The sequence below is a fragment of the Pangasianodon hypophthalmus genome, chromosome 13 (genome assembly GCF_027358585.1).
Source record: "Pangasianodon hypophthalmus isolate fPanHyp1 chromosome 13, fPanHyp1.pri, whole genome shotgun sequence".
Classification (NCBI taxonomy): Eukaryota; Metazoa; Chordata; class Actinopteri; order Siluriformes; family Pangasiidae; genus Pangasianodon; species Pangasianodon hypophthalmus.
This window is the reverse complement of record NC_069722.1, coordinates 15,046,197-15,061,019: the sequence shown is the minus strand read 5'-3', so window position 1 is coordinate 15,061,019 and position 14,823 is coordinate 15,046,197. Positions and strand designations below refer to the sequence as shown.

General features: G+C 39.0%; 1 protein-coding gene across 2 annotated transcripts in view; it reads right to left on the bottom strand.

Moving 5' to 3' along the window:
* Positions 1-235: 235 nt before the first annotated feature.
* cyth3b (cytohesin 3b) overlaps positions 236-14,823 on the bottom strand; it is a 35,640-nt gene continuing 21,052 nt past the window's right edge. For both annotated transcript variants that reach the window (XM_026916122.3, XM_026916121.3), the window contains exons 5-13: positions 14,477-14,595; positions 13,972-14,052; positions 12,632-12,744; positions 11,518-11,666; positions 8,896-9,007; positions 2,951-3,027; positions 2,752-2,823; positions 2,285-2,439; positions 236-1,565 (exon numbers count right to left, since the gene is read on the bottom strand). In XM_026916122.3, the coding sequence (XP_026771923.1) occupies positions 1,493-1,565; positions 2,285-2,439; positions 2,752-2,823; positions 2,951-3,027; positions 8,896-9,007; positions 11,518-11,666; positions 12,632-12,744; positions 13,972-14,052; positions 14,477-14,595 (951 nt within the window). In that variant the 3' untranslated portion in view covers positions 236-1,492. The remainder of the gene's footprint in view (positions 1,566-2,284; positions 2,440-2,751; positions 2,824-2,950; positions 3,028-8,895; positions 9,008-11,517; positions 11,667-12,631; positions 12,745-13,971; positions 14,053-14,476; positions 14,596-14,823) is intronic.

Genomic DNA, 14,823 nt, shown 5'->3' with positions numbered 1-14,823 from the left:
TTTATGAATGTTTTATGGTAATGACCAATAGCTTTTACAGTCATATAAAAATTAATGTATAGCTTCACAGGGCAGCTGAAGATAATATTCCACCCTGGGCTAGAGCTCTTATTTTACAAATACATATAAATCAACATTTAATAATAATAATAATAATAATAATAATAATAATAATAATAATTCTGAATCACATGACATGACGGCAATATAAAGCTGCCAAAAGGAGTTTCCCAAACCATAGCTGTTGTGATTTATATGCAGTAACTCATACATACACAAAGAAGACAACTGTTTACATTATTTACACATAACTTAAGTCCATAGTATCAGCAATTACAGGTCAAACATTTCACAGAGAAAATAAATATAAAAAGATATTCACTTATGTTTGTAAAGGGAACATAAAGGCAAGCAAAATTTTAGCTTTTAACAGGGATAAACATTCACAACACAGCAATACATTGTCAAACTTCTACATCAAGAGTCTCAGAGTAAAGAACTGATCTAGGATCACACTTGTCCATATAATTATAAACAAGAGTAAAGACTGATCCCTGATCAGCACTTGTACACTGAGTAGAGTGATACATGTGGCTCAAGGCCCCCAAGGGTGTAACCAATAGAAAACTCCATAAAACAGACATTTGTGTTACATTTGTGTCTTAATAGCTTCAGTCACACATTCCTTAACAGAGGCCTTAGCCCTGTGGTCTCTCTTAATGCTCATTTCTAAGGACTAAACAGAAAGCTTAAACTCACTGGCACCAGCCCATTTACAAAGAAAGCTAAAAGGATGCAAAAACATACCTGTATTTCCTCTAGTACTCTGTCAACAAATTAAAGAAATCAGTCCAGCTGACTTAAGACTGCCACATAGTGTTAAATTGCATTCCGACATTTATATTAGAAACCTTTCAAGCTTTTTTTGCTGTTTTTCTTGAACAAATTGCACAGACAGAAACTCGTTCAGCACCATAGTGAGATAATAGTCTATGTCAGTTAGAGCTGCAGTGGAATGACAATGTGGAATATAATGTGTGGATGATTGGAGTACGCTGTAGCTCTCACTGGTCATTAAAGAAACACCTTACACTAAGAGCTTAAATTTACTTGATAATAAATAGAACAGCTACTGGACGCCAGTTCATTTCCATAATCCTAACTGGCTCCAGCTTTCTGTTCTTACTAATCACATGAGCAAAGTGTTGCTTTAGTGACTGGGGATAGACTGAGGTCTGAGCACACTGGGATTTCATGGTCGCATCCCATCAATCCGTAAACCTCTGGACTCTCACGTGCGCTGTCCATGTGTGCGCGCTGACATCCATGCAAGTGCAGGGAAAGCAACAGCGGCCGCATTTTGCTCTGACACATGGAGGGAAAACAGAGCGAAATAAGAGATGATGGGTTTAAATTGTGGAGAATCGGCCACCGTGACAAAGTCCTACATTGATGATGTCACAAGGCTTCACGGATGGCGACGAGGCACGCGTCACTTCTTGTTGGCGATGCGGCGTTTCCTGGTAGCCAGCATGTCGTAGAAGGGATCCCTGCTGATGCTGGCTCTGAGGAAACAGATGAAAAGGGAAGCCATCAGTTACGGGCAGAGAGGGAGGGGAAGCGGAGACTTCAGCATCTTTGATATGGAAATGCAAGCACATTTCTACAAACCCCTGCTTTAACTAGATAGAAAGAGAGAAAGGTTTGTTCAGTGACCTAGTTAGGTTTCTATGGTTTCTTAAGTTAACCCACCGCCCCTCTGATTGCTCTGATTTGGAATCAATTCATCTGATGAAGTGTGCATTTTTCGCTCTGGTGTTGAACAGTAAGCACCCTAACGCACTTAAACTGGCCTGAACAGCAGAGATGTGCCCTATAAAGAGTGCTCCAGTTTTCACGGCCCAAAAATCCTGTTAAGATGAGCTACTCCTCTGCTAAGGAGAAAATAATGCTCTGAACTTCATTAGCATTAGCAGACAGATTAGCTGAAATGGATGGCGTGTGAGAGCTGGGTCTGCTGGTGCTCTGTCTCTCCACCACAGTACTATACGCAATGATTAATCCCCTCACTGATTCTGGCAGGAAAAACCCATGCCAAGTATGGCGTGGTGGGTGGGGGGGTGGCGTGCCGTGTGAGGCAAGACTGCATTCCTTTTCCCCCCAAAATCAGCCTGATCACATGCATAAGCAATCCCTTCACTGTGCCCTTCATTGACACTAGGCACATTAATAAAAATGACTTTTTAAGGAGGCAAATTGGTGGTCATGTTACAGGGGTTCTTACTTTATAGACTTGATCCACTCCTCTTTCTCCTCTGGTGTGGGGGCTGATATCCTGTAGACCACATGGTTCCCTTCCACCACCCGGCCATCAGCCTCCGTCTTACACGCTTTGATCACCTGACCCTTGTGGCTGGGGTTGTAGAGCTCAAAACAGTTCTGGGTAGGAAAGAAAGGTGTTCAGTTGTAGGTATTAGTTACGTGTACTGCAAGACTTTAAGACTGTTTTCACACTCAAGTACCCAGGATGCATGTTGGGCTCGTTTTAGGGGGGAGGATGTCATCAAAACAGGTTATTTGGTTTTTCCAGACTGCAATTTTAAGTCTCAACATTTTTTTAAATTGATGGCAATCTCAAAATATTTGTGTGACAGCAAAAAGCATGATGCTATGCAAACACAAACAATAAAAATTGACATCTTGCTTGTCTATTGGTCTAGGGCAAATCTAGGATTAAGAGGTGACACTCACAGGCTTCCTGGGCTCATCCACCTCTCTGATACTGAGGTTCTCCAGAGGGATGATTCCCCGTGGCTCCTTGTCCTGTGACACATCCAGACCACAATACACACAGTCACAAGAAAAGTTTTGCTAGAATTGAAATGGACTACTTTCGAAAGTGGCTAAATTAACATTGAACAAACATATACTGTAAAGGAAACCTACGAACCGTTGTGTACTCGAAGTAGTACAGGCAGTTGTCGGTTAAAATGAACCACCGCCTTTTCCAGGTTTTCACTCTTCCTCCTGCAGGAAAAAGCACAGGACATTGACGTAACTAACCACAGTCAAATATACACACCTGACCTGAGACAGCAACAATCTGATCTGTGATCGGCCAGCGTCAGTGGACCATAACAAGGCAAATATTTTTATAACTGTCATTTAATGCATGAGTTTATCCAAAGTCCCAGTGAAACAAAACACATATTTAGGTCGAAATTAAGTTTGACTTTGCATTGTTAACTGTCAAATTACATCTATAAAATAAAGAATTTTCATTTCCAGTGTAACTACTGCTTATTTTCACTTGTGTGTGTGTGTGTATGTATGCTGGCATGTGTTTCTTGCCTGGACTCTCTCAGAGGTATTTACTATTTCAATTTAGAGCAGGTGGTCATGACCGAACTCTCCGGAACAACTTCTCTGACTTGTATTAGTAACAATTTGGTCACAAAAGCCGACTTAAAGTGTATGTCCTTGAAACTAAAACACTTTCAGTCCTCAAGTAAACAGTTGCATAATATGTGCACACCATCCTGTGCACTGTGTAAGGAAGAGCTCAGAGTACATTTGGTTTGAACCCCTGGCCACAGAAACAAATCTAGAAATGTTCCTCAGCAGTTTGTATGCAATGCATGCTTTTCATTCAAGTCAGGGATGTTAAAACCAGAACCTGGTTCTGTACAATGGTGAGGTGGTAGGTGCGGAACATTCACCATTAGTGGAAAGACAGCGCTGGGAATTTGTAGGAAGTTAACTAGGAAGAAGGAGCTTCAGGCATGGTGTGTCACCCAGTTATTTTCATAACTCTATTATTCACAGAATTAGTTAACATTAACAAACCATAAGTAATGTCCACTAAGCAACAAAGTAAGTTAACACATGATTCATTCAATCCTCAGTAATGGCTTTATCCTCATTAGGGATGCAGTGGATCCAGAGACTATCGCAGGAACACTGGGCGCAAGGTGGGAATGGGATTCCAGTCCATCACAAGGCACATGAAGTAGATGATCGTTTAAACGTACAGTGAATATAAAAAAGTCTACAGACCCCTGTTAAAACTGCAGGTTTTGGTGATGAAAAAATAAAACCAAGATAAATCATGTCATGTTTTCCACTGTTAATGTGATATAGCAACCAACAAAATTTAAGAAAAACAAATAGAAATGTTTTAGTATAGAAAAAGAAAAAGTTACAATAACCTGGTTCCATATAATCGGGCATGTGGCTGTGTTCAGTATGAACCAATCACATTCAAACTCGTGTTCAAAAGTAATTATCATACAGCTATCATCAGTGAAATGAATTTCATTAACCCCAAAATAAAAACCAGCTGTTTCTGTATGATTTTCTTGACATTTTGGTTTCATCTGACTGCTGAAGCCAGGGTCCACTAAAAGTTTCCAAAGCCTGAACTGGATCTCATTGTCCAAAGATATCAATCAGGAGAGGAGTACAAAAGAATTTCCAAAACATTAGATGTACCATGGAACACCGTGAAGGCCATCATCAACAAGTGGAGAAAATGGGGCACCACAGTGACATTACCAAGAACAGGACGTCCCTTGAAAACTGATGAAAGGACAAAACAAGAACTTCTCAGGAAGGCTGCTAAGAGACCTACGGCTAGAGCTGCAGGAATATCTGGCAAGTACTGGTCACAAAGAACCAAAGACTGTCATATGAGTATGAAAGAGGTCCATAGAAATGGAACAGCAGGCACTCAGGCGTTCAGATGCAATGGAAAAAAAGAAAAATGGTCTGAACACGTCAGCGCCACAGGTCAGGGCAAAGGAACCCTGAGGCAAATGATGAGGCTGTTCACATAAATGAGGAAATCCTTTTAACACCCACTGCACTTGCATGCACATTTATATCCATCTCCAACAATGTCCTAACACCTTCACTTTACAATGACTCTGTTTCTATTGGAAGGACAAATAAAAACAGCATCTGTTATGGCTGTTAACAATTAGACATTGCCATGATTAGAACCTATAATAAAACTTTTTTTTTGACCAAAAACAAATAATACATTTTCCTCAATTTCATCCATGTTTGAATGGACTTTCTTATTTCACTCCCTGTGTGCTGTGCAAGGATCAAGTTTCTTTCCCCATCATGTTTGTTATTCGTCTCTACAGTTATGTGAATAAATCCCTACATTTGTGCTCATAATTGAGGTATCGCTGGTGCGCATTAGCCTGAGTCATGTGGAGAACCCTTGCTGAGTGCGTCATGATTCCTGGGAGTGTACAGAGCTTAATCTGTTACGGGAAATGCAAACTGCAGCGTTTTCTCATAACGTGCTGAGTTGCTAATAGTGACGACGGACAAAGCAGCAATGCAGCGTTGGGGAATAAATGATTACGCATTAAAGGAATACAAATAATGTCAGCATGGCTAACATTGAAAGAAAGGTCATGTGGACCTGTAAGCATGACAACCCTAAACATACCTGACTAGTTTCCATTCTTTATTAGCAAGGCTAGGTTTTTTGTTGTTTTTTTTGAAGAAGTATTCCTTTAATGCATAAATGTTGATCTTTGTTATGGAGGTGAAGTTTCCCAGCACAGAATTCAGGGATCTGGGAAGAGAAGATGCCTGAGGGCTAATATGACACACTTAAGTAATACGGCGCTTAATGTTGGGTAATACATGCTTACGTGCGGGAATCGGCTGGTTCATATACCCACAGGGCATGGAAACAGGGCAGGGAACTCAACATGTGAGGAATACTTCATGTTGGATTTACTTTCTAGGTGTGAGGCTAAAGGCTACATCTATACTGTACTTGCTTATTTATGCAAGTGGCCTTTTTCTGAATGCTACATGTGTAGATTTGGTAACACACCCCAAGAAATGTCCGAGCTGATTTAATAACAGGATATTTCACATCAGCAACATGTCTCTTCTGTCTTGCATGTTTACTTTAATGAATATGGGATTTTTTCCATCCAGGGCTGTTCATGAGTAATAAAATATTCACTCTGAGGCATCAGTATTTAAATACTGAAATAACTATTCAGGTATTCTCTATCCCTTACATCAGCGTACATTTTCTGAAGAAGAAAAGGGAATATTTAATGCAGAGAGCAGCACTGTCTTGGTGTGCAAGTTAGATGTGTGTTTGGGCTAAAATAGTCTCCGGAGCACACAGCTTTTACACCCATGCAGGTGGGTACAGGAGGTCAGATATGAAGCTCGTGGACATAACCACTTCTATTTTACACCCGGAGCAGCTCTTGCACAGAGCATCATCACTTACTGGTTTAGTAAATATTAAGAACTTTTACCGCTGTTACAGTTGAGCTACAGGCTGAAATACTGAGCTGACATTTAGTAAAGCTTTTGCTGTATGTTTGATATTTATGTTCATTATTTTTCTCTATACCACAGTGCTGCTGAACCTGATTGGTCAGAAGGTTGCGATGAATTTTCTATAACAGTAGTTGTGACATTAATATCAGCTGAAATTCAAATCTCAGGTTTATATTAATACACTCATTCTAATACATTATTGTTTCTATAGTAAGAGCTCGACATAATCTGAGGCTAATAATAAACGAATCTAAAACTGTGTTATTTAACAAAGAAGACCTTCTAATGATTGATATATATATATATAGTGAAGAAGGAAACATTTATTTAAAATTTATAGGAAGGAGTCTCCAGTTTGAGCGCTTTCTGCCACAGGAGAACTTTCAGAACAGAGGATTTTACATTTTCCAGGTTCTCATTAACATTTGCATTTTTGTCTTATTACTTTTAAGAGAGAGAAAGAGAGAGAGAGTGGTAAGGCAGGGACTGTTTACAGAAACTAACTTCAACGCTCCATTGGCATTAAGAGTAAACAGTTAAAAAGCATGAGGTATTGTTCAATAATAAAGCAAACTGCTGTGGTATAAGAGGAAAAAAACACTTCAGGATGTGCTCTTAATGGAAAATAATCAGCTCCGGGGTGGTAACAGCATCACACCATGCCCATAATTGCACTCCCCAAAGTGTTTTATTTCTTACATATCACATCTGTCAAACACAGAAACACGTGTGAGCCACCGACAGGAGGAATGTTTAACTGCAGAGGAAATATTAGACTTGATTACACCACATTAAAGATCCCCCACCCCTTTTCCCTCTCCTAGAGGTTAACCAAATATCCGTTCGTTAACTATTACAGCTCTGATGAATAACACACCATTTCAGTGTAGGATATTCAGCATTTAAATGTTGCACGTAATGTCATTTATGCATTTATTCTTCTGCAAAACATCCTCTAACTATGGACAATGTATCTGTAAATTAGTGTTATATGTATATTTATATATATATATATATATATATATATATATATATATATATATATATATATATATATATTTATATATATAATCTGAACTACATACATATATATAATCTGAACAGATTGTATATAGAAATGTCGAACTACCCTTTGATATTGTGTATATATATATATATATATATATATATATATATATATATATATATATATATGGGTAGTTTGACATTTCTGTACTAAAATTGGCCCAACTGTTAATATGCTGGAGAGGGACTGTGCAATATTCTAAATTAGTTTTGTACTTTTGGTTTCGTGCTTTCATACAACATCAGGATTCCTCTGAGGAAAGTACTGCAATTATGCACCAGACATTTTTTAATATTTGTGTATTATCATGCACTGACCACCTCAGATGTTTAAGTATGAGCGTTGAAAACAAGTCCCCTCTGTGTCGTATTCTCCACGTCCTATTTTTAGGTAACTACAATAGTTCTTTGTAAAGTAGGAAAAAAGTTCTCTCTTCACACTGCCTAAGGGTGATTAGGGTGATAGAGTAATAACTCTGCACACAAGAGCTGCTGGCATGTATATGAGCCTGCAGAGAGCTTACATACTGCTGGAGGAATGTGTGTGTGTGTGTCAAGGTGCATGTGTGTGTGTGTGTGTGTGCGTTCCAGGCCAGGCAATAATACAAAAGTGTGAGGCTCAACCAGGCTGACAAACAGCAATGTGACCCCTGACCTCGTCAGTCCTCAGTAGCCAATTTGAGAATGGGTACTGGGTTTAAATTGCCACTGTGAGGAGATGCAGATAGCTCGAAATGACGAGGGGATGCAAGGATCAAGGGAGGAGGTGAAATGAGGAGAGGAGTAAGGACAGTTGGGATGGAGCGGCAGTGCTCTCCGAGGTTACCTACCTCCTTGAGAAGAGACAGGAAGACACACAACAGAAGGATGGGGGGATGGGGGTGCAGAGGGAATAAAGAAACACAAGAAGGAACGTTTAACAATAAACGAGCCACACGCAACCACATCTAGGACCAAAATTGCAGACATGTTGTGAGGAGGGGTGGGCAAGTATTAAAAACACATGTGAGTAAATACAATGCAGGGAAACAGTCAAAACCCAGCGCTTCATCTGGAACGACGCCTGGGGAACAAAAATAGCACAGTGGAATAAAAGTGTCTTGTTTTGTGAGAGCTTTTAAAACGACCTCGAGAGTCCTTAAGAGTCAAGATTAATATGAAAGTATTGTAATTTGAGGATCTTAATAATAAAAGCACTGCATACTGTATGTATTTCACCTTTCACGACATCTTTCTCTCCAGATTTGTGATGAATTACTCATTGAATACAGCAATGCTTAAGTGTGGCACGATTATAAACCAGTGAATGGTGGTGTTTGCATAGTTTTCACTAACACCACTCACTGTGTGAGAAAACCCAGTGCTTCTCTGGAGTATTTATGTGTGATAGCACTGTCTGTAGCGTGACAGGGTGATGGAGAGGATGGAAGAGTAACACGACATACAGAGCTCAGTGACCTGAGAAACAGAAAGTGTGTGAAGAATCATCCTCTCTCCACTGACCTAGCTTAAGCAGCCAGCCTTCTCTGTCGGGGTTGAAAAACGTGTGGGTCAGGTCGTTGCCATCATCCTCCGGGATCTTAAAGGGCTCACTCTTAATGCTCTCGTACAAGTTCTGATCAGGAGCAGGAGAGAAAAAAGAGGGACGGACACATCAGGCAACACATTAGCACTCGTTCCACATACAGATCACCAGAAAGACAAGTGCATCTTTGAAATATTCATCTCCCTCCTATGGCCACTGGTGCATTAATCATGACAGGATTATGATGCTGATTTGGACTCAGTCTAACGGTTGAAGCAGTCAGCAAGTTCGAAATGAGGTAACGTTTCTGAGTAAAAGTCTAAAAGATCTTATCCATCTTATCCTAAAAACCATCTCAAAGGTAGATTCTCAAAATCTTTGCCCCATTAAAAGGCTTAAAAATGTGGAGTATATGTATATTAGCATATAACTGTTAATTCTCCTACTATTTGATTAGTTAGCCTGTTGCTAGCATGCATGGTTAGCATACAGAACACCCCCTACTGCCACGCCCTGATTCATCATTTCAGATGGCACATGATCTAATCAAATTCATGTAAGATATTTTAAACTTCACTATCAATATTATAGAGCACTGTTTAGTTCTCACGTTTGATTGCTCAAGCGTTGATTAATTTTCTTTTACAGCACAGCTCAGGTTTATTTTAATGCATTCAATCTAATACGTTATTGTGTCTATAGTATCAACTCATTCACAGGATGGATGTTCCATATAATCTAAGAAAAATGCCCTTTTTTGATATGGGGAAGTTTTTCTCTAAGGAGACTTTTCTTTTTCTTTTATGGAAAAAGTCTTGGCTGTCAGTGCTTCTAACTTTTGGGTAAAAGGATGTCTTCAGGATGAAAGACTTTGTGCTTTCCAGTTTCTCTGTAACATGACAAGTGGCGTTTTTCATTTTTATTAACTCCAACAGAGAAAAAATCCAGGCTGGTGAGGGAGTGACTGTTTATAGCTGAGATAACGTAAGTGATAACAGAAGCTGACTTGTCTTGGAGAGTTTCCACAATATTAAAAGTGACTAGAATGGTTAAATGTACTCCATGCTGTGGTATAAGCAGAATAAAACACTTCAATATACGGTTACAGTAATTCAGATACTGATCATCATTGATCATTTTCTTATAATAGCACACCCATGTTTTATTCTTTACTTATTGGTGGGGGCTATTGCTAAATACCTGAAAAATGTGCATATATTTTGAAGATATTATCTAATATACTGTAATCACATGATAATTATTAACCTAAATAGTGAGATTGGAGTTTAGTATACTTCATGTCCTTATTTGGAGGTAATAATAAATTGTTGCTTGTTAGAGTTGGGCTCAAACTGGCTATGAATTTATCAACATTTATTTTTCAGATTACTGAAGATAGGATAGTATTTGATTGGTACTTTACAATTCTGAGCTATTTTGAATTTGTGAGATGTCACCCCTGAACATTCATATACTGTACAATAAGTTCATTAGTACATATATCATAACATACTTAAAGCATACAAGAAGGTTACTACCTTAGATACTATCCATGAACTAGTTCTGAACTTGCTTCAGGCTCAAATGGGACAAAAATGATCCTGCAGCTTTTATAGCTTTTAGTGTACTTATATACTAATAGCACACATGCCCTGTACTTATAAATGATTGTACTCTGATCACACTCTGATCTCACACTCTTAGTGTACTTCTCTTCAAGTATTCTTAGGCATAAATCTCCTTTCTGGTCTGAGAGAGAGAGAGGAATCATCCTCACGATTCTAACACAAGACTTCCTGAAGTGTGGGTAAACCGTTTAATACTCCCCTCAGGAACTGGTTTCTAGAAAACAAATCATTTGGTCTGTCTTTTTTTCCACTTTATTTATACGGCACGTTTAAAGACAATTTAAAATGCTTCATAAAATGTATTCTGAGCATACTGTATACAGGTTACAACTAGCTCACATTAAAAACGGTTATTTAATGGGCACTTAATATACGTTTACCTAGATATTTTTCTATTCTGAAAATGAACCATTTCATAACTGAATTATTATTAGTACTTATAAAAGTTAACTAATAGTTTATTTACGTAAGTACTATACTTTTCTCCATGTATAATAGTATGCTTATCTTAAGAGTGGATAAACTTCTATAGGAACTTTTTTCTTTATGGTGTTATTCACTGATTCTTGTTTGATGATTGTAAAAGGCTTATTTACGTGTGTTAAGGTTGTCCTGCCAGTTTGCAGTCTATAAGTAAGCGCTTTTTTGTGTTATACAATCCAGACCTCTATGTTCTATGTGATGCCTACGCATGTGGGACAGAGTCCATCTCACAGCTTTCTGTGAAGCCCTAAAGATTTTTTGCTACACTAACGGGAATAGAGATTTTTAGTAGTCTGTGAAGGTGGATGTTCTAGATTGCTTCTTTTATCTAGTAGTAAGTCATGGTGAATGCACTTGTGGTATAAATTTGAAGATATTTCCCAAAACTCAGGTGAATTGACTCAACCCATAAATGATTAAAACATGATTATAATACAACAATAAACTGGATGACTGCATTGTTAGCAGGTTTGTAGTAAATGGCAGTACCCTGAGCAGCTCCTCTGGTAGGTCTCCTCCCTCGTTGATCCCCCTGTTCATGGAGATGAAGCGTTCAACGGCAGGCTTGTCCCTGACATTGGGGTTGTGAAGGCTGGTGTTCAGCATGATGATCGCAAAGGACAGGACATAACACGTGTCTGTAAATATATGGAACATAATGGCACTTATACCACAAAGTTGCATAGAAGCAAGCACAGATTTGAGTGCACACAAAGACGTACAACGACAAATATGCATCCGATTCATGAAACTCGTATGGCATCAAACAAGCATTGATTTAAATACAAACAACGAATCCGCTTCAATACATCATAATTTACCCTCATAGCCATCTAATTTACATGTATCACACCCTAATTAAGGTGTTGTGATAGTGAGCCAATTAAAAAAAAGTATTCAGCAGGCTGTCCAGATCTGAGGAATGTGAACTACAATTCCAAAATGAAACTAGTGGCATTATGAGGAAGTTAACTCTGCTTAATATGGTTGAACAGGGGATTTTTTTTACAGAAGTGTCAGCGATTGTGAGACAATAAAACACTGGGTTCAGCTTTCAGAAATGATGTTCTAATGTGCTCCAAATGGCTGCCACAGAGGGGGACCATTGAGAGTTCTCACTGTGAACTGAGATGGTGTAGCTTTTGAAGGAAAGCCGTTAAAACTGTAAGGCTGTAAACAGAGGCAAACAGTCAGATACAATAAACTGTGACCTTGTAGTAGTTGTAGGGTTATACCATGAATTTTTCATACAGTTGTCCCGCTAATCACATCCCTTTCAATTGATCTGGAGCATGAGGATGTGTGGGCACACAGAGCCACAGAGATTGACCAGAGATTAATTTAATTTTTTACAGACGCTCAATAAGGTAATTAAAGACCAGCTCTACTGATGAACCGGCTTACAACGAGCGAGTGCCATGGCTCTGTGCTGTGCATGAAAACACATGGCTTTCATTATGCCTGAGACGCAAATACAAGGCAGCACAAAATCTTTAGTCCCTGTGATCAATAGAACTTGGTGAAGGAGAGACAGAAGAGACTAATGGAGATGATGACGTTACTCTGATTGTTAATGCAATAAGAAGGAGACCACCAGTCTGACCTGTGGATTGGAAGACTCCTGGGTTGCACTGACAGTACCGGGACGCAAAGGCCTCCATCATTCTATCGATCTTCTGTGCCTCGCCCGGCAGCCTGAAGCTCCACAGAAATTGCCTGCACAGAAACAGTGTGTGGGTGGTTCAGCCAGAGATCTGGAGCATCAATAACAATATGAGGAGTATGTTCGAAGAAATAACCCACAGGTGATGCTCAAAGTTATAAACATACTGGAGCTGCAATGGAACATGAGCACAACCAACCCACCTTAACGCCTGGATGCCTTCATAAGGTCAAATGTGGACATTTTCTACTACAGACAGTTCTGAAAACTACAGGCTTTCCTGGACTTAAATATGTTTCTCATCTGCAAGCATCTTAAGTAAATTCTTGGGAATTCTTGATTCTGTATGTTAATGTATTTCCTTCTGTAACAGGAAGTCAGAGTGATGTTGTCTTGAAGTGTTTGACTGACTTACACAAGTCGATAGCATTCAAGATACGCCACAGCCCCGCCAAATCTAAACAAATATGATAGCAATCCAGCTAAATATGGAGAACAGTGTGCTGGAAGGTACACATCCAAAACACACAGACAAACCATGTTTACTGCTAACAAGCTGCTACTGTAGAGCAAGACATACCTCCAGGGGCAGGACATATATGATTCTTGAGAGTATTTAACTGGACAATCAAGAAAAATTCACACAAATATGAATCGTCAAAACATTCCGATCATTTTCCCAGAAGTGACCAACTATAAAATTAAAATGAGAATCTCCAAAACTACTTTTTTGTATTTTTTTCCAGATATATAATTGTATCAGTGTCCATAAGACCGCAGGACAGGTACAAAAAACTCTGGAACACTCATTTTGATTTCACTTTAAAGTCTAGTTAGCACTAAAAGTGAGAAAGGAGGAATTCACATTTAAAGATTGAATTCAATTCCACTGGAAGACACCTAGTGCTGCATTTATAACTTAATCTTTTTTTGGAAAAAACAACATTATGTCAAATTGTAAAGAATTCTGAGTTTAAAAAGGGAAAAAAACTGAGATTTCACTAACTGATTATCAGCATTGTACACATGAGCCTCTTGCATCACATGCAGTAAAAGTCAGTTGCGACATTTAAACCTGAGTCTCGTCGTCTCTGATCACTGGTCGCTCTTAAATTGGTGGGGCAATAATACACCCAGTGTTGTTGGATAACATTTCTTGTTATTAAATGTACTTTTATTAGGTCACTTGGACATTTTAAAACTTTGAAACAACCTTCAGGTGCTGCTCGGAATTATAAACGAACTGGAGCTGAAATGTAGCATGTGCAGAACCAACCCACCTTAACGCCTGGACAAGATTGAGGTCTGCAAATTCATGGAGCTCCACAAAGGCCTGGAGTACTTTAATGTTGAAGTCATCCCTGTGAAAAAAAAAAAGAAAAAATCTCTCAAAATAAAACACAGAACACCACAAGTGCCAAGATCCCACCAATGGTGCTTCCCAGCAGCACAAGTTATTGTTTTAGAGAACAGAGAATTTACAATGGCTCAGAGCCAAACCACTGCACAGGATAATAATCTGACTTTTTGTCCATCTAAGTTATGTAGCCTCGAAAGCTTGTTGTTTTGACAGGCACGTCCCTAGAGGTGTCCCATTTACTTTGGAGAGATAAGAAACACATGTGGCCCCGGCTGCTTTTTTTTTTTTTTTATTGCCGCACAGTTTTGTGGCCGTTCTGCACAATAAAGCCAGACCATCAATTTCCGGAGGATTTATGCCATGCTCAGAAACACCAGACGTCTAACTTTGCCAGGGGGAGAGACAAAAACGAAAGAAGGTCTTACCGTTCCCCTAAGTAATCCCCAATGACTGTTTTGTTTAGACCCTCCCCTTTGTAGAGGAATTGGGCTATATCTTCAGGGGTGTGTTGCAGGAGGTCATTCTCCAAAAGAAACTGGATCCCCTAAAAGTTAAACACACGTTATGTACCAAACGTCTCAAAGCAAGCAAACCTTCAAATCTACACTCCTCTATGTTTTATTAACTGCACATAATCCTGGACTTGTTACTTGGACTAATATTCATGTGAACCACTGAAATCAGATTAGTTGAGTATATTTGTGTTAAAAACAGAAAATAATGTCAATTTTAATATGAACAACCTAAACATGTACTGTTTATTTATTAAGAC